The sequence below is a fragment of the Belonocnema kinseyi genome, chromosome 4 (assembly GCF_010883055.1).
Source record: "Belonocnema kinseyi isolate 2016_QV_RU_SX_M_011 chromosome 4, B_treatae_v1, whole genome shotgun sequence".
Taxonomy (NCBI): Eukaryota; Metazoa; Arthropoda; class Insecta; order Hymenoptera; family Cynipidae; genus Belonocnema; species Belonocnema kinseyi.
The window spans coordinates 10,592,800-10,616,930 of NC_046660.1; the positions used below are offsets into that span (position 1 = coordinate 10,592,800).

Here is a 24,131-nt window from a genome sequence, read left to right on the forward strand (position 1 = left end):
GAAAAAAACTTCATTACATTCAGTAATATTGAAATGAGTTTAGAAAAATTCAAGGAAACTCAAAAGGCTTCAGGATCATTGCAGATTATTTCAATAAAAATTAAAAAAATTAAATTCATTGAATTAAGCAGAATTGAGTAAATTCAGAAGAATTCAAGTGACTAAAAAAATGCAAAAGAAATTAAAAGAATTCAAGGCAAATTAATAAGAATGCAGAGTGAATTCCAACAAATAATTTCAAGTCAAACATTTGGAAAAAACATTTTAATCGAAAAAAAATTGCACTGATTTCAGTTAAATTTAAATGAATTTAGAGGAATTTAAGAAAAAAGAGAACAATTCGATCAAATTAATTTTAAAAATCAAGGTCAATTAAAAAAAACAATTATATAAGTCAATTAAAACCAATTCAAAACATGACAAATTTGATAGAATTGAATAAGCTTGAAATTAGTTTAGAAAAATTAAAAGGCATTTAAAGGGATTGGATGAAAAACCTACGCATTCAAGGTAGAATTGAGTGAATTTAGAGGAATTCAAAAGAATTTAAAAGCAATCAGGATTAATTAATAAGAATTCATTGGCCAATTCCAAATTAATTGCAAAAAAGTATTTAAAAATCTCATGAAATCTTTGAAACCTGAAGTATTTCAAATCATTTGATCCTTTTAAAAATATAGAAGAATTCAAGTAAATTAAAAGAAAATAAAAAGAATTCCGAAGAATTTAAAAAAATCAGAATAAATGAATAAGAATGCACTAAAACATTGTAAAATCCCTTGAAATCTTTTAAAATATCTTAAAATCTTATTCGTTTTGTGAAATCGTTCCATATCTTCTCGAAGTTTAGAAAATTCTTTATCTTAAAATACTTCAAGGGCCTTGAAATTGCTTCAAATTAATCAAAATAATTTAAGAATTCTCGGACATCTTTAAAAATTGCCTCAGATATTTAACATTCTTTCAAATCTTTTGAAATATATTTAAAATTTGTCAGAATCTTTAAAAATACCCTAAAATATTTTAAAATAATTCAAAAATCCATTGAATTTAGTAGAATTAAATTAATTTAGAAGAATTCATTGGAATAAAAAAAAAATCAAGAGAATTCCAAAGAGTTAAAAAAATCAGGATAAATTAATAAGAATGCACCAAAATATTATAGAATTCCGTGAAATCTTTTTAAATATCTTAAAACTTTATAGGTTCCGTAAAATCGTTCCATTTCTTCTGGAATCTTAAAAAATTATTTATCTTAAAATACTTCAAGGACTTTAAAATCGCTTCAAATGAATAAAAATAATTAAAGAATTCTTTGTAATGTTTTTAAATTGACAAATTTCGTAGCTCTGATTATTTTTTACAGAAATTTCCTGATTTTTAACTGAATTCAGGATACAAAATAGGAGATATAGGGACCGGTCAATGAGGCCTGTAAACTAAATATTGTGTAATGTAGCTAAATGAGTGTTACTTGCATTTTTTGCGACACGGTGTCGTCAATTGTTAAAAATGATATGCATGACTCAATAAAGCAAAAATAATTATACAATTTTTTCGCGAAATCATCGAGACACACAGAAGCGTGCCAATGTTGAAAAATTAGCTTCAGAAAAAGTCAAATGCTTTTAAAACTATTGCATAAACTTTCCGGTTCAGCCAAAGCAAAAAAATAGAAAATTCCCGGGACCAACAGAAAATTTTTATTTTATTTTTTTTTAAATTCCCTGTTTCGAGGTCTAGTGGCCAAACTAGCAAACTATAAATACAATAATCAAATAATAAATATAAAAAAAATAATTTTAATTATTATTGAATAAAATTTCCGGTTCAGCCAAAGCAAAAAAGTTTCAAAATCGCTTTTTTTAAAGTGATCGCTATTGTATCACACGGAAGCATCTTACCAATCCGCTGATACTGTTCTCTGTGCTTTTTCGCCTTTTTGGCCTTCTATGGTAGTGCAAGCGTGTAACAATGTATTTACACATTATTTGAATGATATTTTAAGCTTAATGACCCATGATTATTATTATCAGCATGCTTTTTTTTTAAAGAAGCACTAGTTATGTACAGAGAATATACAAAATGTATACAAAAGGTCAGTGGAAAAATTCCAGTTTTCTAACCTAATATTTTTAAAGTATTAAAAATACTGTAATTATTTGTTTCATTATTTTTATTTTGTATTTATATCCTCCTTTTTTCGGTTTTTCACAAAAATGTAAACTGAATTAATTGAAGCAAATAAGAAATACCAACTGTTTATGTTTGAAAGTTTATTATTATTAGTTAAAAATTTAATTATTTTGTTGAAAATTCAACAATTTTGATCATTTATGGACTAAAGAATAATTTAAATAAACATTGCACATTTTCCTACTGCACATTTTTTTATTTTAAACTATAAATTTTTAAATCCGGACTATACAAAATTGTGTCGAACTTCGCAATATTTTATGCCCTGAGTTACTTTGTAATTCAGTACAATAATTTATTTAGTTGGAAATTAAAACAATAATAATTATGATGGATCGTAAAATGAAGAGTCTTGATTTGTAATTCATTTTAATTTAAACGCTGAATTTTTGAATTTTCAACCCGAAAACTTGAAATTCAATTAAATAATTTAAGTTTTAACCAAAACAATGAATTTTTAATAAATTAGTTGGATTTCCTACCAAAAATAGCAACCTCTTCAATAGTGGAAAATTTAACAATTAAAAAATTAATTATTGAAGATTCAATTGTTAAAATTACACATTTTGAATTTCGAAGTTTTATTTATAACTTTTTTGTTGAAAATTTATTTATTTGTTAGAAAACTCAGACTAAAAAATAATGTTCAACAAAATAGTTAAGTTTTAAAGAAAAGAAATGAATTTTCACCTAAACTGTTATATTTTTAAGCAAAAAAAAAAAGGACGAATTTTCAACATTATAGTGGAATGTTCATCAAAAAAGTTTCTAATTCAACCAAATAGTTGAATTTTCAACAGTTAAAAATTCAAGCGCTGTTTGTTTAAAATCAAACTGTTTTATGAAAACGTGGAAAAATCGCCTCATTGGTTTGAAAATTCAACAATTTTTTTAAATTTTTTTCCTTTCTTGACTGAAAAATGGTGTTTGATTAAAAATTCAACTATTTAGGTTGAAAATTCGCCTTTCTTGGTCGAATTTAACTATTTGGTTAAAAGTTGAGCGACTTTCATCAAAATGATCTTTTTTTGTTCAACTATCTGGTTGAAAATTAAAATAAAAGGTTCATTTTCAACTGCACGTTGCATTTTTAACCAAAGAAATATGACATTTCTAGCGAAAAAGATGAATTTTTATTCCAAGCAGACGAATTTTCATCGTAATAATCGAATTTCTACAACAAAAGTTCCTGATTCAACCAAATAATTAACAGTTAGAGATTCACCCGTTGAAAATTACACATTTCGTTTTGTTTTTTAGCTGAAAATTTAACTATTGCATGCCTGTTTACAAAAATATATTTTAATGTGAAAATTCATCAATTTGGTAGAAAATTCAGACATATGGTTACAAAATCAAATATTTTTTATTAAAAATTCAACAATAAGATTAATTTTCAAATAAAAAGACGAATTTTCAAAATAAAATAGAAATGAAGTTTCCAATTAAAAATGAATTTTTTGCCCAAAAAGAACTAATTTTCAACAAAGTAGTAAAATTTTCATTGAAAGAGATAAATTTTCGCCTAAAATAAAGAACCTTCAACAAATAAAAAAAAATAATTTTTAACAAAGTTTCAACATTTTCAACCAAATAGTTGAATTTTTAATCTAAAGCAAATTAATTTTCAACCACTCATTTTTTCGAGTGAAAATTCTATTTTTTTTTTTTGCTTAAGATTCTTCTTTTAGGAAATACATCTTTTTGGTTTATAAGATCATCTCTTTTGGTAGAAATTTAATTTTTCCTGATTAAAAAATTCAACTGTTTGGTTGGAAGTTCCAAATACTTTTTTAAAGAATAACTTTTTTGGTTGCAGATTCATGATTTCAGATGAAGATTCATTTGTTTCGTTAAAAATTTATGTTTTTGTTGAAAACTCTTTTATTTTATTTTTTGTCAAAATTCAACAAAAAATATAAACTTCTCCCAAAAAGAATTATTTTATACCGAAAAAGGAGAGATTTCAATAAAGTACATGAATGTTTAACAAACAATGGAAATTAAATTTATAGTTAAAAAATTAATTTTTTTGCAAAAAAAAAACTCATTTTCAAGAAAATAGTTCAATTTTCAATTAGAGATGAATTTTCACCTAAAATAACGAATTTTTAACAACAAAAAAATGCATTTTTGACCAAGTTTCAAAACTTTCAAACAAGTGAACAGTTGCACTTTTAACCAAAGAAATATAAAATTTCTACCAAAATAAACGAATTTTCAACAAAAAAATAAGTAATTTAAAATGAAAAACAAATAAATTCAACAAGAAAAAAATACAAATTTGCAAATAAAACAGTTAAATAATCAACCAAAAAGTTTTATTTTTAACCAAAAAAGATCAATTATCGAACGAAAAGGACGAATTTTCAACATAAAAGTTGAATTCAACCTTTGAACATTTTCAAATCAAGAAGACTAATTTTCTATCAAGAAAGACAGTAGATAGTTTAAAAAATTCGTTTTAAATTAAAAACAATTAAATTCTTTAGAAAAAAATGTCAATGAAATAGTTGAATACTTAACCAAACAGTTGCATTTTTAACAAAAAAAAGAAGAATTCTCAATGAAGAATGTAATAGTTGATATTTAAAAAAAGCAAGTTTAAATAAAAAAACAATGGAATTCAGTAAAACGAAAAAAAAACGAATTTGCAATAAAACAGTTGAATCATCAACCAAAAAGTTGCATTTTAAATAAAAAAAAAGATGAATTTTCTACCGAAAAAATATGATTTTTCAATCCGAAAGGAGGAATTTTCAACATAAAAGTTGAATTTTCACAAAAAAAGTTTCTTTTTCAAACAAAAAGTTGAAATTTATACCAAAATAGTTAATGTTCAACACTTGAAAATCACACACTTAGAAAGTCAACTGTTGAAAATTAAACTATTTTTTTTAGAAAATTCATCAATTTGCTTAAAAGTTAATTTTCTTCTTCAAAATCAAACTGTTTTTTGACAAATTCATCTCTTTCACTCGAAAATTCATCTCTCTGCGTAAAAATTATTTATTTTTTTAACTAAAAATTTTACTACTGAATGTTTGTTTAAAAATATACCTTTTTTTTTATTAAAAAATCCTTGGTTTATGGGAAAATTCAACTATTTGGATAAAAATTAAACTCTTTTTTTCGTACATTAAAATACATTTTCTCGGATTGTACGGAATTTAAAGCATTTTCATTAGAATTTAATACACAACACATTAATTTGATGCACTTAAAATAATATACATCCCTCTAAGGAATGCTGGTCGACCATTTCGCCACCTGGTGCCGAAAACTGGAACTAGAAAGAGTAGGTACACTTTTTAACAGATTTTTTCATTTTTTGCATAAAAGTGGTTTTCCTATTGTTTTGTGAAGTATAAGACAATGATTGAATACTAAAAACAAATATTTATCAAAAACAAATAGTTTTAGATAGAATTTTGAACTTTTACAGTTAAAAAACACAAGTTTGATCCATATTATGCCAAGAATACGAATAATAGACGACTGGAATATAAATTCAAAATAAAATAATATAGATAAAATAATAATAATAAATAATAAAATAATATAGATTCAAAATAAGTCCACTTAAGTTTATACTCTTTTAAAAATTACAATAATGAGAAAAATTGTTTTTTGTTTTTTTTTTTTTTAGAAAAACATTTCGGTCAAAAAGTGTGGACTTTCACTATATAATATGTAAATTCCATCTAAAACGCTTGGTTTCCGATAATGACTTATTTTTATTATCCAATAAATACTTTAAACTCCACAAAAAATGGTTAAACAATTGTATGCACAACATAAAATGCATCTTTAAAATCGCGCCTATTCTTTCTAGTTCGATTTTTTCTCACCAGGAGGGCGTATCGCAGTTTAACCATTCCCAATTCTCGTGAAAAATCTCCCTATTTCCCCTGTTTTTTTCGAGGATTTGAAAAATGTTGGGCCCTGACATGCTGATGTATTAATTATTAAAAGAATTATAATTGCAATGAGAAATTGAGAATGATGAATTGAAAGTTGAGACAAACCTCGGCTTCTTCATCAACGAGCTCTTCCTCGACAACGTCAGCTTTGTACTCTAGTAACAAGTCCCGGATTGGTTTCGAATCCAAAGTACAATTAACAAACGAGTGCTTGAGTAATTCATCTGCAGTTGGCCTGGTTGAAGGATCTTTAATGAGCGCCTTGGCAATGAAATCGTTGAATTCTTTGCTCCACTTGCCAGGCTGCTCAAGCTTTGGTGGATCGCTTTTCTGAATCTTGAGTAAAACTCGCATTGGCGACATTTCATGATTTGGTGGTTCCATCTGAGCAAACTCTATTAGAGTTATCCCGAGAGACCAAATGTCCACCTTAAAAAGAATACAAAAAAAAAAGATACATGGTAGATTGGTACAAGAAGTTTTTTTTTTGTCAAATACAGGCCTCAGACTTACTTCAGAGATAAAAAATAGTGTAAATAGTGTGACAATTTTGAAAATAGTGTCAAAATAGCAGTTCGAATTTGAAAGTTTATAATCCGAAATCAAAAAGTGGGGCATTGAAAAAAATTGTTTTTTTTTAAAGCAAAATTTCCATTTTTCTTAACCTAATATTTGCAAAGTATTAAAAATGATCTTTTTAGCCTACAAGTTATATATTAACTATTTTTGGTTAAAAAGTTCATTCATATCGGAGGAAAAGTCTACTATTAAATTTTTATTTAGCAATTCATTTTTTTAAAACTTTTATTACATTCAAAATTAAATATTTCATTGAAAATTCAACATTTTTCTTCAAAAGTCCTACTGAAAATTCATCTTTTAAGCTTGAAAATTAAAAATTTGAGACTTTTTTTGCTTTTGATTAACAATTTTATTAAATTTTCATCATCCTGGTTTGAAAATTAATTTCTTTCGGTGGAAATTTCACTTTTACGAGTTAACAATTTAACTGCTTGGTTAAACCTTAATATATTTAGGTTGAAAATTCAACTGTTTTGTAGAAAGTTTGTATTTTTGGCTCTGAAATTTAACAATTTTGTACCAAATTCAACTGTTTGGTATAAAGTTTAAGTATTTTGTTTTAAAAATTCTTTTTGGGTAAAATATTAATTTTTTGGTTACAAATACAATTGTATGGTGGAAAATTAATCTGTTTCGGTTAAAAATTAACTTTGAGTTACAAATTTAACTGTTTTGTTGAAAACTCTTATTTTTAGACAGAATATCAATATTTGGTTAGAAATGAAGAAAATTCAACATTTAGGTAGTAAATTTAACTAATTGATTGAAAGTTGATGTATTTTATTGAAATTTCTTCTTTCAGGGTGCCGCTTTAATCGAAGAAAAAAATTCCCGGTAATTTCCTGGTTTTTTACCGGTCCGCAACCATTTTTCACGGCCAATGAAATTTAAAAAATCAAACTATATTCTAAACATTTTTCCATATGAAGTAAGAAACAATAAACGACAAATTAAAGCATTCAGAGTGGAACCCAAGAATTCTAAACTTTTAAACTTGAAGTTTAAAAGTTTTCAATTCAAAAAATGTGTATTCAAATGCTCAAAACAATTAAACAATGTTAAATTAATTGCAAATAAACTGCAAAATTTAGAACTTTGATCAATTTAACATTTTCAATAGTCTAAATTAAAGAAGCAATCAATGAGGATTAAACATTTTCAAAATTATATTATTTTAAGTAATTTTAAGCTACACATTAAAAATTGAAAAATAATTGTCTAAATTAACATTTCTTACATTAGAAGTTAAATTATTTTAATTTTAAATAGTTTAGGCATCCTTTAAAAGCTTTAAAATTTTATTTCAAATTCTTCAGAAAGCTAGAAGTGGTTTTACATTTTTCCAAATTAAAAATAATTTTTTTCGAAACTTTTAAATATGCTTCAAAATGAGTCGAATTTTTTCTATAACTTTTAGAAAATCCTGCAAACTTAAAAAAAAAATGAATTTATAAATAGTAATAGAACACTTATCATTTGTAAAAATATTAGAGTAATTTAAAGAGATATTTCGAAGTTTTAAAAAGATTAGAATTAAATTTAGAACTTGAAATAATTTCAAATACTTACAGCCGAATTTAAAATAAAATGTAGATATTTGAAAATTTCAAACAAAAAATTAAGAATTTTTTTAATAATTGTAAAAGACTTCAAGACAATAAACATTTTTTAAGATTCTTAAGAAAATTGAAAAATTATTGTAACAGAAAGTTTAAGAAGATTTTAAGAAATTAACAAAATTATCTAAGAAGAACATGGAAGATTTTAAGGATTTTTTTTTAATTTGCAGGATTTTCAAAAATTGTAGGAAAATTTCGATTAATTTTCAAAAATATATTTAGAAGTTCTGTAAAAAATTTTAACACACTTTGTTTAAATTATTTGAAATAATTTCAAGTTTTCAATTTAGAACTTTTATCAATTATAGAGCTCAAAGATTCAGATTAAGTTCCAAAAATAGAAATCCACGTTAACATTTTCAATAGTCTAAATTAAAGAATCAAGCAATGAACTTTAAAAAATTTCAAAATTATATTAAGTCATTTTAAGCTAGACACATTAAAAATTGAAAAATAATTTTTTTAACTTAACTGTCGTTAAATTAGAAGTTGAATTATTTTAATTTTAAATAGTCTAGGCATCCTTCAAAGACATTAAAATTTTACTTCAAAATCTTAAAAAATCTAGAAAAGATTTTATATTTTTCCAAATTCAAAATCATTTTTGAATTTTTTGTCAGAATTTTTAAATTTAAAATAAAATGTAGATTTTTGCAGATTTCAAACACAAAATTAAATATATTTTCTTTTAAATTGTGAAAGACTTCAAAAGAATAAAAAAAATTTTCTTAAGATTTTTAGGAAAATTTTAAATGATTTTTCACTTTAAAAAATTATTGTAACAAAAAGTTAAAGAAGATTTTAAGAAATTAACAAAATTATCTAAGAAGAAAATGGAAGATTTTAAGGATTTTTTTTTTTAATTTGCAGGATTTTCAAAAATTGTAGGAAAATTTCGATTAATTTTCAAAAATATATTTAGAAGTTCTGTAAAAAATGTTAACACACTTCGTTTAAATTACTTGAAATCGTTTCAAGTTTTTAATTAATTTTGAATCTTTTTAAAATCTCTATGTATCTCTTAAAATTACTCGAATTTTTTCTATAATTAATAAGTGTCCAATTGTTATTTATGCCTCAAAATTTAACAAATTCACTTATAATTTACACACTTTTTAAATAGAATAAATACAATTTTAACGCTAAAATTTTAAAAGTTCTTCAAAAAACTAAAGATTCAAAGCTTTCTATGTAAAATAATTCAGTTTCAAATTGTTTTTTTTTTAATATTTTGCTTTAATTTACTCGTCTTAAATAAACAGTGAAATATTGCTAAATACTAAATACTTATTCTTTTTCTACATTAGGAAATTTTAAATTAAATGGGATAAAAATTATATAATTTAGACTCACAATATTTTAAATTTAGTAAAAACCTTTAATTATGACTATTTTATTATATATTTATTTTTAAGTTGAAATAGTAAAACAACGCACGTTTACATTTCTTAATAGCTAAAAAAATTAATACAAATAATATATTAATAAATTTATTTATTAAATTTAATATAAAAAATAATATAAAGGAAGACCTAAAACTCTGAATTAAAAATATATTATTACTAAATGATGAAAATTAGTATTTAAAAATAAAATTATCGGAATAAATGATATATTACTTTCAATTCTTATCAAGACTTTCGGTTTGAAAAAGTTACAATCTGGAAATTCTCACATTTTGAACGGATCTAGAATTGTTTGGAATTGTTTTTAATTGTTTAAATCTTCAAAACTGCACTTTAATTACTTCAAAGACTGTTAAAATCGAACTTGGGCAGATTTTTCTTCTGAAAATTTGTCAAATTCCCGGTCCGGCGGCCACCCTGTTTTTTATAAAAGAATCTTCGATTTTAAAAACTACTAACTTAATTTTTTTTACTTTTAAAATTCTTTAAATTAAAATATGTACTTAAAAATATAAAATGAAAAATAATATAAAATAAATTCACTTTCATTTCCCGGTTTTCCCCGGTCTCATAAAACTCTCGGTGATTTTCCGGTTTTCTAGATTTCCCGGTACAGCGGCCACCCTGTTCTTCTTAGGTGTAGTATACATTTTTTGATTAAAACTTAATCGGTTTTGGTTGAAAATTAACTTTTTGTTGATAATTCATCTGTTTTGTAGAAAATTCGTATTTTTGTCTCGAAAATTCAACAGTTTGGTAGTAAATTTAATTAATTGGTTGAAAGTTGATATATTTTGTTGAAATTTCTTCTTTTTATGTTTATATAAATTTCTTTTATTTTTATATAAATTTTTTGATTATAAATTAGTCGGTTTTGATTGGAAATTAAGTTTTTGTTGATAATTCATCTGTTTTATAGAAAATCTGTATTTTTCTCTTAAAAATTCAATAATTTAGTAGCAAATTTAAATATTTAGTATCAATATTTGATTCAAAATTAATCTGCTTTTGTTGAAAATGAACGTTTTTTGAAAATCCAGTTGTTTTGTGTAGAATGCGTATTTTCCGCTCGAAAATTCAACAAGTTGTTTAAAAATGCAAGTATTTGGTTTAAAATGCATTGTTAATTTTGAGTTCAATAAAACTGTTTTTCATTCTAAATTAAAATATTTTTTTGTTAAAATATCAACTACTAAATTTTTGATTGAAAATTCATATTTTTAGGTTTCAATTGTAGAAAATTCGTATTTTTGGCTAAAAAATTTAACAATTTGGTTGAAAATTTAATTATTGAGTAGATAATTTAGTATTTTGTTAAAAAAATGTCTTTTTAAGTAGAATCTCAATTTTTTGTTTAAAAATGCAACTGTTTTTTTAAATTATTCTGTTTTGGTTGAAATATAAACTTTATATTTAAAATTTAACTGTTTTGTTGGAAATTCTTTTTTTGAAGAAGAATATCAATATTTGGTTAAAAATTAATCCGTTTTTCTTGAAAATTTCACTGTTTAGTATTAACATTTGTATTGTCAATTGGAAAAATTCAACAATTTGGTTGAAAAATGATGTATTTTGTTGAAAATTCTTCTTTTTAGGTAGAATATCAATATTTAGTTATAAATGAATCAATTTTGATTATTATTTTTTGTTAAAAATTCAATTTTGGTTGATTATTAATTTTTGTTAAAAATCCAATTTCTTTGGAGAAAATTTAACAATTTGGTAGTAAATTGAACTATTTGGTTAAAAGTTGATATATTTCGTAAAAAATGCAACTGTTTTTTTTTAATTATTCTGTTTTGGTTGAAAATTAAATTTTTTTATTTAAAATTTAACTGTTTTCTTGGAAATTCTTCTTTTTATGTAGAGTATCAATATTTAGTTAAAAATAAATCGGTTTTGGTTGATTATTAATTTTTGTTAAAAATTCATTTTTTTGAGAAAATTCAACAATTTGGTAGTAAATTAAACTATTTGGTTAAGAGTTTATAAATATCGTTAAAATTTCCTCTTTTTAGGTATATTATAATTTTTTGTTTGTTATAAATTAATTGGTTTTGATTGAAAATTAACTTTTTGTTAAAAATTCAAATGTTTTTGTAGAAAATTTGCATTTTTTATCGAAAATTCAACAACATGGTTGTAAATTTTAATATTTGGTTAAAAGTTGATGTATTTGATTGAAAAATAGCTCTTTGTTGATAATTCAACTGTTATGTAGAAAATTTGTATTTTTGGCTCAAATATTCAATAATTTGGTAACAAAATTCAACTATTTTTTAGAAAAATTGAGTATTTTGTTAGAAAAATTTCTTTTTGGGTAGAGTATTAATTTTTTGTTAAAAATTTAACTGTTTTTCTGAAAATTCATTATTTTAGGTAGAATATCAAAATTTGGTTAAAAATTAATTGGTTTAGGTTGATTATTAACTTTTTCTTGATAATTTATCTGATTTGTAGAAAATTCGTATTTTTGGCTCAAGAATTAATTAATTTGGAAGCAAATTCTAATATCTGGTAGAAACTTTAAACACTTCGTTAAAAACAAATTCGTTATAGCTAGAATATCAATTGCCTGGTGAAAAATTGAAACTGGTTGAAAATAAATCTATTTGTGTTGATAATTAACTCTATGTAAAAATTAAACTGTGTTGTTAAAAATTCTTTTTTTTTCGGTACAATATAAATTTTTTGTTGAAAATTAAACGTTTTTAGTTGAAAATTCAAGGTTTGTTGTTAATTTATCATCTGTTATGTAGAAAATTCTTATTTTTGGCTTAAATATTCAATAATTTGGTAGTAAATTCAACTACTTTTTAGAAAATTTAAGTATTTTGTTAGAAAAATTTCTTCTTGGGTAGAATATTAATTTTTTTGGTTAAAAATACAATGGTTTTGTTAAAAATTAAGCTTTTTCGGTTGAAAATTAATTTTTGGTTACAAATTTAACTGTTTTTTTTTCGGAAAATTCTTCATTTTAAGTAGAAAATCATTTTTTTAGGTTAAAAATTAATTGGTTTCGGATATAAACTTTTTGTTGAAAACTTAATTGTTTTGTAGAAAATTCGTATGTTTGGCTCGAAAATTCAACAGGTTGATTAAAAATGCAACTATACTTGGTTGAACATTAATCTGTTTTAGTTGAGCCTTCAAGTTTTTTGTGAAAATTCATTGCTTTTTTACAAATTGATGCACTTTGTTTTAAATTATTATTTTATTTATATTTTTTCGGCATGTTTTGATTCGTTGAGATAGTGAAAATATTATCAAATTAAAAAAACAACAAGTTAAAAATAAACTCACCTTGAAATCATACGGATTGTCCCTAAACGTCTCACATAAAACTACTTCTGGTGCCATCCAATATGGCGTTCCAATAAAAGTATCGTGTTTCTGCAGGGTTTGCTTATTTTTTGCCGAAACCCCGAAATCGGCTGCAAAAGAAAAATTGGTGATAGTTAATTTTATTTTTAAATATAAGGGGTCATCCACTAATTGCCATAAGATTTGCTCTGCCCCACCCAAAAACAAATCTTACCAAGATTTTGTAAACAGTTCATTTAAACTGTTATTCTTTAAAATATAACTTTTCTTAATTCCTATTTTTTATTGCAAACTTTACAGTTTTTCCCTTATTCCACTACTATTTTTGTTTGGTTGTAAATTATTTTTCCATAATAACTCTACTTATGTTTTTGGTAGAAAATTTGTCTTTTGTTTACAAATTTGATTATATGGTTCAAAATTCGACAAGTTTTCTAAAATGGCATCCTTTTCAGTTGACAATTCAACTGTTTTGTTAGAAAAATCGCCTTTTTGGTTTGAAATTTCCACAGTTTGGTAGAAAATTCAACTATTTTTGTAAAAAAAAGCAACTTTTTATAGTAGACCAGTCTTTTTTTCAAGTTAAAAATTCTATTTTCTTGCTGAATATTCGTCGTTTAGGTTTAAAAATTCAAAAATTTGGTGGATATATTTTTTCATTCTAGACTGAAAAAACGCTATCGGTTGAAAATTTAACTCTTGCTGAAATATCGCCTTTTTCATTTAAAAATTCATCTATTTTGGTACAAATTTAATTTTTCCAGGTTTAAAAATTCAACTGTTTGGTTGAAAGTTCCAAATACTTTTTTAAAGAATAACTTTTTTGGTTGCAGATTCATGATCTCAGTTGAAAATTAATTTCTATCGTCAAAAATGTATATTTTTTGTTGAAAATTCTCTTTTTTTTATTAATTTCAACACAATTTTTACACGGGACTTTTTGTTTGAAAATTCTTGATATTAAATTTATTATATTTATATAAATTTTTTATATTCTTCATTATAAATGTATCTTTTTTAGTAAAAATTCAACCAAAAATATCAATTTCACCCCAAAAATAATTATTTTCTATCAAAAAAGAAGAGTTTTCAATTTTCAATAAGAGATGAATTTTCACCTAAAATGACGAATCTTTAACCGAAAAAAAATGAATTTTTGACAAAGTTTCGAAACTTTCAACCAAGCAGTTGAAATTCCAAACGAGAGCCTATGAATTTTCAAACTCAATATGAAATTTCTACCAAAAAATATAAAATTTCTACCCAAAAAATACAAATTTTCAACTAAAAAGGATGATTTTTCAATCAAAAAGGACGACATTTCAACATAAAAGTTGAATTTTTACCAAAAAAGTTTTTTTTTTACCCAAATAGTTGAATTATATACCAAATTATTTCAACTTTCAACAGTTGAAAACTTTTTAATCAAGAAGAATAATTTTCTACCAAGAAATATAGTAGATACTTTAAGAAATTTAATTTTAAATTAAAAACAGTTAAATTCTTTTAAAAAACAACAATTTTCATCAAATAGTTGAATCCTCAACCAAACAGTTGCATTTTGAACCCAAAAAATTGATTTTAAAAGAAAAACCATGGAATTAAAAAAAAATCTACAAACAAAACAGTTGAATCATCAACCAAACTGTTGCATTCTTAACCAAAAAAGATGATTTTTCAATCCAAAAGAACGAATTTTCATCATAAAATTAGATTTTTCATCATTGCAGTGGAAAATTCATTTGTTTTGTTAATTTTTTTTTTATAATTCCATTCTTGACTGAAAACTTATTTTTTTTTTTTTTTTAGTTGAAAATTCAACTCTTTGATTCAAAATTCACGTATACTATTTAAAAAACTTCCTTTTTAGTAGAAAATTAATCTTCTTGTTTAAAAATTCAACTACTTGGTTGATAGTTGAACGACTTTGTTAAAAATTCCGTTTTTTTGTTAAATACGCAACATCTTAGTTGAAAATTCATCTATTTGTTTGCCAATTTTTGGTTAAAAATTCAAGTATTTTGTTGAAAATTCGTAATTTTCTACAGAAATTGTATCTTCTTCCTTAAAACTGTATATACTCGGTTGAAATTTCAAGAATTTAGTTAAAATTTTTTTTTTTTTTGAAAAGTCAACTATTTTGTTGAGAAATTATTTTTTTTTAAGATTCAAATATTTGGTTGAAGATTCGTCTTTTTGGCTGAAAATCTATTTTTAACAGAAAATTTAAATATTCCTTTTGAAAATTGAACTTTTTTCTTGAAAATTTGTTCGTTTTTTTTTTAAGGAAAAATTAATTTTTTTAATTAAAAGTGACATTTAATGGAAATTTAAATCTTTCCTAGTTGGAATATCACCAATTACATTTTAAATTGATAATTCATCTTTTTTTAGTTAAAAATACAACTAATTACGCAAAAAATTCAATTATTTGGTGGCCATTTTTGTTTTCTTGGAAATTCAACATTTTGAACACATATTTTTTCCTTTATTTGCTGAAAAATCTTTCTTGGTTGAAAATTCATCTTCTTTGTTAAGGATTCAAGTATTTGGCTAAAATTCTTCTTTTTGATTGAAAATGTATTTTTTAACAGAAAATTTTAATATTCTAGTTAAAAATTCATCAAATTGGTTGACATTTTTTTTCTCGGGTAAACATTAATTTTTTTAATTTAAAATGTAACTATTCCATTTTTGGTTACATTTTTTTGTTGTTGAAAATCCATGTATTTTGTGGAAAATTTAAATTTTTCGGTAGGATATTGATCCTCTTGGTTAAAAATTCAAGGTTTTGATTTAAACTGCAACAATTTTTTTAAAAAGTATCATTTTTGGTTGAAAAGTCAGTTGCTTTGTTGAAAATTCGTCTTTTTTTGTTGAATTCAAGTGACATTTAATTTTAATTTAAATCTTTTCGGGTTGAAATATTACCAATCACATTGTTTGTTGATAATTCATCTTTTTTGGTTGAAAACTCAACAAGTCTTGCAAACAAAAATTCAAGTATTTGGTTGAAGATTTGTCTTTTTGGTTGAAAAAGTATTTTTTAACAAGAAATTTAAATATTCCAGTTGAAAATTCATTAGATTGGTTGAAAATTGAACTTTTTTATTAAAATTTTTTGTTGTTTTTTTCGGGTAAAAATTAATTTTTAAAATTGAAAATGTAACTATTCTATTTTTGGTTAAAAACTGATAGTTTTTAGTTGAAAATTCAATTATTGGATTGGCAATTTATCTATATTTATGAAAATTCGTCTTTTTGGTAGAATATTAATTTTCTTAGTTGAAAATTTATCTCTTTGGTTAAAAATTAAGCATTTTTATTTTTAAATTTACATTTTCCTGTGCAAAATTCAACTGTTTTGTAGAAAATTGGTCTTCTTGGGTTATAAATTTTATTATGAAAGCTAAAAATTCAACTATTTGATTGAAAATTCATGCACTTTGTTGAAAATTCGATTATTTAGATGAAATTTAAACTAATATGTTGAAAATTATCTTTATTGGATGAAGATTAATTTCATTGATTAAAAATTTAACAATTTTGAATAAAAATTACGATTTTAGGTGTGAAAATTAATTTGTTATCTAAACATTTCACTAATCCATTTTTGAATTTCTTTGTGTTGAAAATTAATTTTTTAAATTGAATACTTTCACTGTTACATTTTTGATTAAAAACTAATCGGTTTAATTGAAAATTCCACTATCAGATTGGAAATTCGTCTTTTTGGTAGAAAACTAATTTTTTGTTTAAAATACTTGGTTGGAAGTTGAAACACTTTCTTCAAATTAATTTTATTAGTTGAAAATTTATCTCTTTGGTTAAAAATTTAACTATTTTGTTGAAAATTCATATTTTCACATGCAAAATGCAACTGTTTTGAAGAAAATTAGTCTTTCTGGTTTAAATATTCTATTATTATAGTCAACAATTCAACTATTGTTTGAAACTTTATATTTTTTTGGTCAAAAGTTCGCCTTTCTGAGCTAAAAATTAATTTTTTGGAATGAAAATTCATGTTTTTTTTAAATTCCTCTTTTTGGTAAAAAATTAATCTTCGTAGAAAATAATTCCACTCATTTGTTTAAAAAAAATGCAACTTTTATGTGTAAATTATTTTGTTTTCTTTGAAATTCAACACTTTGAGTACAATTTTATTTCTTAATTGGCTAAAAAAATCTGTTTTGGTTGAAAATTCAACAATTTTGTTAAAAAGACATACTTTTGTTTATAAACTTTAATTTAAAAAAATTCTTCTACATTGGAATAGATTTAGACTTATTATTTCTAATGTAAAAATAAGAAACAATAAGATTGTAAAAAAGCCTCCTATGTAATTTTTGGATGACACCATGAAAAAAAAATAGCTGAAAAGTTTGAAGAACCAAAAAAAAAAAGATTCTAAACAAAACTTACCTATTTTAACTCCACCTGCCATTGTAAGCAGAACATTTCCTGCTTTTAAGTCCCTGTGTATAACTTTGGATTTGTGCAAAAATGCCAGACCTTTGGTCATGTTTTGACAAACATAGGAAATTTGAGGTTCAGTCAGTGGTTTTTCCAATTCAACCATTATGGAATCCACGGCGCCGCCGTCACAATACTCGATTAACATCTGCATTATAAATAATACGTTAATTGAGTCTAATTCTCTTGAGACGAATTCAAGGTAATTTCAATTATTAGGTGTTTAATTTGAGGAAGACCTTACCCATAATTTTCCTTCTGTGAAGTACGCTTCGTACAATTCAACTATATTGTGATGCCTGCATTCTGACAAAATGTCTATTTCAATCATAAAGTCGCTCAAGTCATCTTCTCCATCTAATGCACACATTTTTGCAGCAGCCAGCTGATGCGTTGTCTTTTGCTGCGCCTAAATTTACAACAGTTATTGTCTAGTTTTTAAGTAATTCACAAATTATTATTTCATATTCAGTGCTGCTACTGGTCTGCTTTTGAAAAAATTCAGTAAAATAAGTCTTAACTACGTTTTTGAGTAAAAATTCTTTTTTTTTTTTTTTTTTTGAAAAGCCTATTCTTACACTGTTAGAAAATAATTTTTTTAAATAAAAAATTCAACTAATTTGTTAAAAATTCATTTTTTTAGTTGAACGTTCATCTATTTTATTCTAATTTATTTTGTTCAGTTAAAAATGTAACTGTTTGGTTAAGACTATCTTTTTTGGTTGAAAGTTCAACTTTTTGGTTGAAAATTCGTCTTTGTGGGTAGAAATTTATTCTTCTTGGTACCAAAATAATCATTTTTGGTTAAAAATGCAATTTTTTTGGTTGAAATATCAACTGTCACATGCTTTGTTAAGAATTCGTATTTTTTCGGTAAAAAAATTCTTTTTATTAAGGATTCACAATTATAGTTGAAAATTCAACAATTTGCTTTGAAATAAACTTTTTATGTTAAAAATTCTACTTTTTTATAGAAAATGCATCTTTTTGGCCTGAAAATTCAACTTTTTGGTAAAAAATTTAAGTATTTTGTTAAGAAATGTTATTTTTCGGTAGAATAGAAACTTGTTGGTTAAAAGTGCAACTGTTTGGTTGAAAATTGATCTTTTTCGGTTGAAAATGAACTTTTGGTTGATAATTCATCTGTTTTGTAAAAAATTCGTATTTTTGTCTCAAAAATTCAATAGTTTGGTAGCAAATTCAACTATGTGGTAGAAAATTCAAGTATTTTGTTTAGAAAATTTATTTTAGGTAGAGTATGAATTTTTTGGTTAAAAATGCAACTGTTTGGTTGAAAATTAATCTGTTTCGGTTGAATATTAACTATTTGTTGAAAATTGAACTGTTATCTTTAAAATTCTTCTTTTTAGGTAGAGTATCAACATATAAATTAACATCTTTTTTTTTTTTTTTGTTAAAATATTAACTATTACATTTTTTACTGAAAATTCATTTTTTTAGGTTTCAGTTGAAAATAAAGTTTTTGTAGATAATTCATGTTTTATAGAAAATTCGTATTTTTGGCTCAATAATTCAACAATTTAGTAGAAAATATAATTGTTTAATAGAAAATTTAGTATTTTGTTAACAAATTTCACTGCTTGGTTTTTAAATTTCTATTTTCGATTGTCAAAATTTAACAATTTGGTTGAAGAATGATGTATTATATTGAAAATTATCCTTTCTAGGTAGAATATCAAGTTTTAGTTAAAAATGAATCAATTTTGGTTGATTATTAATTTTTGGTAAAAATTCCATTTTTTTGAAATGAAAATTAACTTTTTTGTTGAAAATTCGTATTGTCGGCTCAAAAATTCATTAATTTGGAAGAAAATTCAACCATTTGGTAAAAAATTGAAGTATTTTGTTTAAAAAAATGTATATTTAGTTACAAATTTAACCGTTTTCATGAAAAATCTTCTTTTTAGGTAGAATATCAATATTTAGTTAAAGATGAATCGGTTTTGGTTGATTATTAACTTTTTGTTGAAAATTCAATTGTTTTGTAGAAAATTTGCGTTTTTTGATCGAAAATTCAACAATTTGGTTGTAAATTTAAATATTTGGTTAAAGTTTGATTTTAAAGTGGATTTTATTGAAAATTAATTGTTTTTTGTTAATTGTTGTTTGTTTTTTATGATAAAAATTAACTTTTTGTTGATAATTTATATGTTTTGTTGAAAATTCTTCTTTTTCAGTAGAATTTTGGTTAAAAATTAATCGGTTTCGGTTGATTATTAATTTTTTGTTGAAAATTCAATTGTTTTGTAGAAAATTCGTATTTTTGCCACGAAAATTGAACAATATGGTTGAAAGTTGATATATTTTGTTGAACATTCTTCTATTTAGGTATCATATAAATCATATAAATTTAACTTTGATAAAAAATTGAAGTATTTTGTTAAGAAAATTTATTTCTCGGTAGAATATCAATTTTTTTGTTCAAAATGCAATTGTTTGGTTGAAAATTAATCTGTTTTAGTTGAGCATTCAAGTATTTTGTGAAAATTAATTCCTTCTTTGTTTGTTTGTTAAATACAAATTTAATTGCAAATTAAAGTCTTTTTTGTTTCTAAAATATCAAATATTACATTTAGTTTCATTACATTTCGTTTCTTTTCCTTAAAATTTAACATTCTCGGGTGTAAAATTAATATGTTTTGTAGAAAATTTGTCTTTTTGGCTTGAAAATTTGACTATTTTGAAACAAAAATTAAATTAAATTAAAATTTAACCGCTCCTCTGACATTCTTTAGTTAAAAAATTCAACTATTTAGTTAAAACTGGTTAGAAAATAGTGTCTACTCAAATCCTGGATTTTCTAACTTTTTAACTATAATCATTTAATTTTTAACAAGATAGATGAATTTTTAACCAAATAGTTAAATTTTTAGCCAAAAAGATTAATTTCAATTTAAATTATGAATCTTCAACTGAAATAATTAAATATTAAACCAGAAAAATGAATTTTTAAACAGAATGATGAAATATTCAATTGGAACAGTTACACTTACGATTAATAATTCTCTAAAAAAAAATTCTCAAAGACTTTAGATAAAAAAGAAATCACTTTTATAAATTGTCCAAAATTAATAAAATAATTAAAATTTGCATTTTGATGCGATCAGAAGTAAATATTCGAAATTTTCTCGGTTAAGTCGCTAGCCTAATTAAAAATATTAATTTTTAACCATCAATGAAACGAAATTTCAACTACAATTGTGAATCTTCAACTGAAGTAGTTGAAGCATAAACAAAAAAGATGATTTTCAACTAAAACGATGAATAACTGAATAACGGAAATAATGTAATTATCAGCAAAAAAAAATATTTTTTACTAAAAACGATAAATTGTCAACTAAAATTGAAATAATTAAGTTAAAAAATCAATGTTTAGCCGAAAAAGACGTATTTTCAACTAAAAAAGATAATTTTTCAATCAAATATCGAATAATTACATTTGTAATAAAAAAATGAATGTTTAAATAAAGTTCGAATAAATAATAATATTTAACCAAAAAATAAACAAATTTTCAACAAAATAGTTAAATTTTCGAGAAAGGAAATTCCTTTAAAGTTTAAACTTTCAACCAAGCAATTTTAGATCCAACCTTAAAGATTATTTTTCAACTAAAATTGCATTTTTTAACGAAAAGAATTTTTTAACAAGGAGAGTAATTTTGAAAGAAAGAGATCATTTTCTAAAAAAAAGCGGTTTCTTTACAAAAACGTGAAGTTTTTATGAAATAGTTGAATTTTCAATTTGAAAAAACACCATTTTCAACTAATATGATGAATCCTTAACTAAAATAGGGGAATTTTATACCTACCAAAAAGATGAATTTTTAATCATAAAGATTAATTTTCTAAAAATTAATTTTTAACAAAAGAGTTGAACTTTTAACCGCAAGTAGTTGAATTATTAACTAAAAAAAAGATGCATTCGCAATGAACAATGTAACAACATTTTCTATCATAATTCGGAAAAAATTTATAAACTACTTCAAGTACTTTATGCGTTTTTTTTTTTAAATTTAGAAGAGGGAACTTTAAAATTGTGACGAATTATGACTTGGAACAGGGATTTTTTAAACTCCTCTCATCTAAATACAAATAATAATATTTTTTTTAATTCTGCACGATTTCAGATAAAGAAGAAATAAATTTTATAAATTGACTAAAATTGCTGAAATAATGAAAACTTGAATTTTACTGCGATCAAGAGTAAAATCCTGGTCATTTTTCTGTTTTTAACCTGCTATGCTAATCAAACAGTGAGTTTTTAACAAAAAAAGATCCATTTTCAACCAGATATTTGAATTTTGAACTGAAAAATAATAGTTTTGAAGCAAAAAATGGAATAGAACAGACGAACTTTTTTACACAAGATTTAAACTTTCAAGAAAAACGATTAATTTTCAGCTAAAATTATGAATAATTGAAAAAATCTAATTTTAAGTAACAAACAAAATTATTTTTACTAAAAACGATAAAATGGTCAGCTAAAACTGAAATAATTAAGATAAAAAAATTTTTTTTTAACCGAAAAAGACGTATTTTCATCTAAAAAAGATCAATTTTCAATCGAAAATTGAATAATTAAATTTTCAATAAAAAATGAATGTTTAACCAAAGAGATGGATTTTTAACTAAAATTATGAAATATTCAACTCAAAAGAGTTAAAAAATTTAACCAAGCAATTTGATATCCAACTTTAAGATGATTTTTCAACTAAAATCATAAATATTTTATCTGGAATAGGTGAATTTTATACCTACGAAAAAGATGAATTTTTAATCATAAAGATTGATTTTCTAAAAATAAAGACAAACTTTCCACAAAGTACATCAATTTTCAAAAAATTCTTAAATTTTTAATAAAAAATATCAATTTTCAAGTAAATAATTAAATTTTCATCTAAAAAACGATACATTTTTTACCAAAAATAGCATAGTTGAAATTTTCGCTGTAAATCTAATTTTTAGTTTAAAAAAAAAACGATTTTCAAAAAAGTAGTTACATTTTGAAAGAGGTGAATTTTCAATTAAGATGATGAATCTTCGAACAAAAAAAATAATTTTTAACAGCATTATTGAACTTTTAACCGCAAGTAGTTAAAATTTTAAGTAAAAAACAATAAATTCGGAATGAAAAATGTAACCAAATTTTCTATTATAATTCAGAAAAAAAATCAAAAAACGACTTGAAGTAATTTTTTAAAAATTCATCACTAATTAAAAATGAAGATTTACCTTATAAACAATTCCGAAAGCCCCACCACCGAGTTCCCCGACCATATCCCAGAATTCCTCCGGGTCGCAGTCCATTTTGATATTGTTATACAGCTTCTTCTTCTTTGCTTCATTGCCACCAAAGTGGAATGCCTTCTTCAGATTCGACAGGAATGACATATTGCTAGTTAGAAAATTCTTTTACCAAAGAAAAACAAAAATTCACTGATCCAAACCGTCTTTACATAGTGCACAAAACACTCAACCAATTCACTATATTTATATCACTAAGTGACTTTCACTCGAAAAAAAAGAAACAAGAAAAAAACATAAACATAACTATTCACAGACTATTCTCAATATTATCTTTGAGAGGTGTGCAGCAGTCTTTCATGGAAAACACAAGTCGACTATATGACCTTTTATCAAGTACAAATGATCCTGTCGATGATAATCCCGGTTGTAAATTTCCAGGTTCTTTTTAGTGTTTTTGCACTTCCTGGTAGCTTCAAGTAATCCTCATTTTTTAATTTTATTAGTTTTATAAATATGAGTGCTGAATTCGGTTCAAGTAACTGATTAAACTCGCTCAGATCCCCATTAACCTCCAGGGGATCACGCTATATCTCTCCCGCATCTTGATAAAAAAGATTTTAATTCCAAGGTGCAAAGAGCTTGTTTAGTGATACAATGATGTAGGCGTTCTGATCCATTTCTAAATTTAAATTCAAAAATCCAAGGTTCCTGAAAACAAAAAAAGAAGGATTTCTGTAAGTTTAGAGCTGTTAAAATTTCCATGGTTCAAATAGGCTAATATTTATTGGTGCACCATAACGAATAAACTTTTAGATATAATAACAATGACTTGATGAAACATCCAAGCCTCAGACTCACTTCAAAGATAAAAAATGGTAACAATAGTGCCATAAATTTTGAAAAATAGTAGCAAAATATAGACTTCGTAGCCAAAAATGCTTTCAGGGTGACGAATCGTCGGACGATTTCAATTTTTCCCGCCATTTCCCGGTCGAGTTTTTCCGATTTTCCCGGTCTTCTAAAAGTAACGTATTCATATTTGCGGCAAAATGCAAACAATTACTTTAAATCAACAGACTCAATCTTAAACTGGAATAGTTGGATTTAAAAAAAATTAATATTAATAAATCAAAATAATTTATAAGTTAATTTTCGAATAAAATTATGAATCTTAAACTGGAATAGTTGAATTTTAAACAAAAAATTAATATTAATAAATTAAAATTTATTTTCAATTAAAATTATGAATCTTAAACTGGAATAGTTGAATTTTAAACAAAAAATTAATATTAATAAATTAAAATGAATTAATTAATTGAATTTCAAATAAAGTTATGAAT

General features: G+C 23.7%; 1 protein-coding gene across 2 annotated transcripts in view; it reads right to left on the bottom strand.

The window, feature by feature from the left end:
* The window catches only part of LOC117170693 (serine/threonine-protein kinase 10), a 73,801-nt gene that overhangs the window by 38,073 nt on the left and 11,597 nt on the right, over window positions 1-24,131 (bottom strand). For both annotated transcript variants that reach the window (XM_033357669.1, XM_033357667.1), the window contains exons 2-6: window positions 22,777-23,499; window positions 17,768-17,932; window positions 17,473-17,671; window positions 13,030-13,160; window positions 6,225-6,548 (exon numbers count right to left, since the gene is read on the bottom strand). In XM_033357669.1, the coding sequence (XP_033213560.1) occupies window positions 6,225-6,548; window positions 13,030-13,160; window positions 17,473-17,671; window positions 17,768-17,932; window positions 22,777-22,935 (978 nt within the window). In that variant the 5' untranslated portion in view covers window positions 22,936-23,499. The remainder of the gene's footprint in view (window positions 1-6,224; window positions 6,549-13,029; window positions 13,161-17,472; window positions 17,672-17,767; window positions 17,933-22,776; window positions 23,500-24,131) is intronic.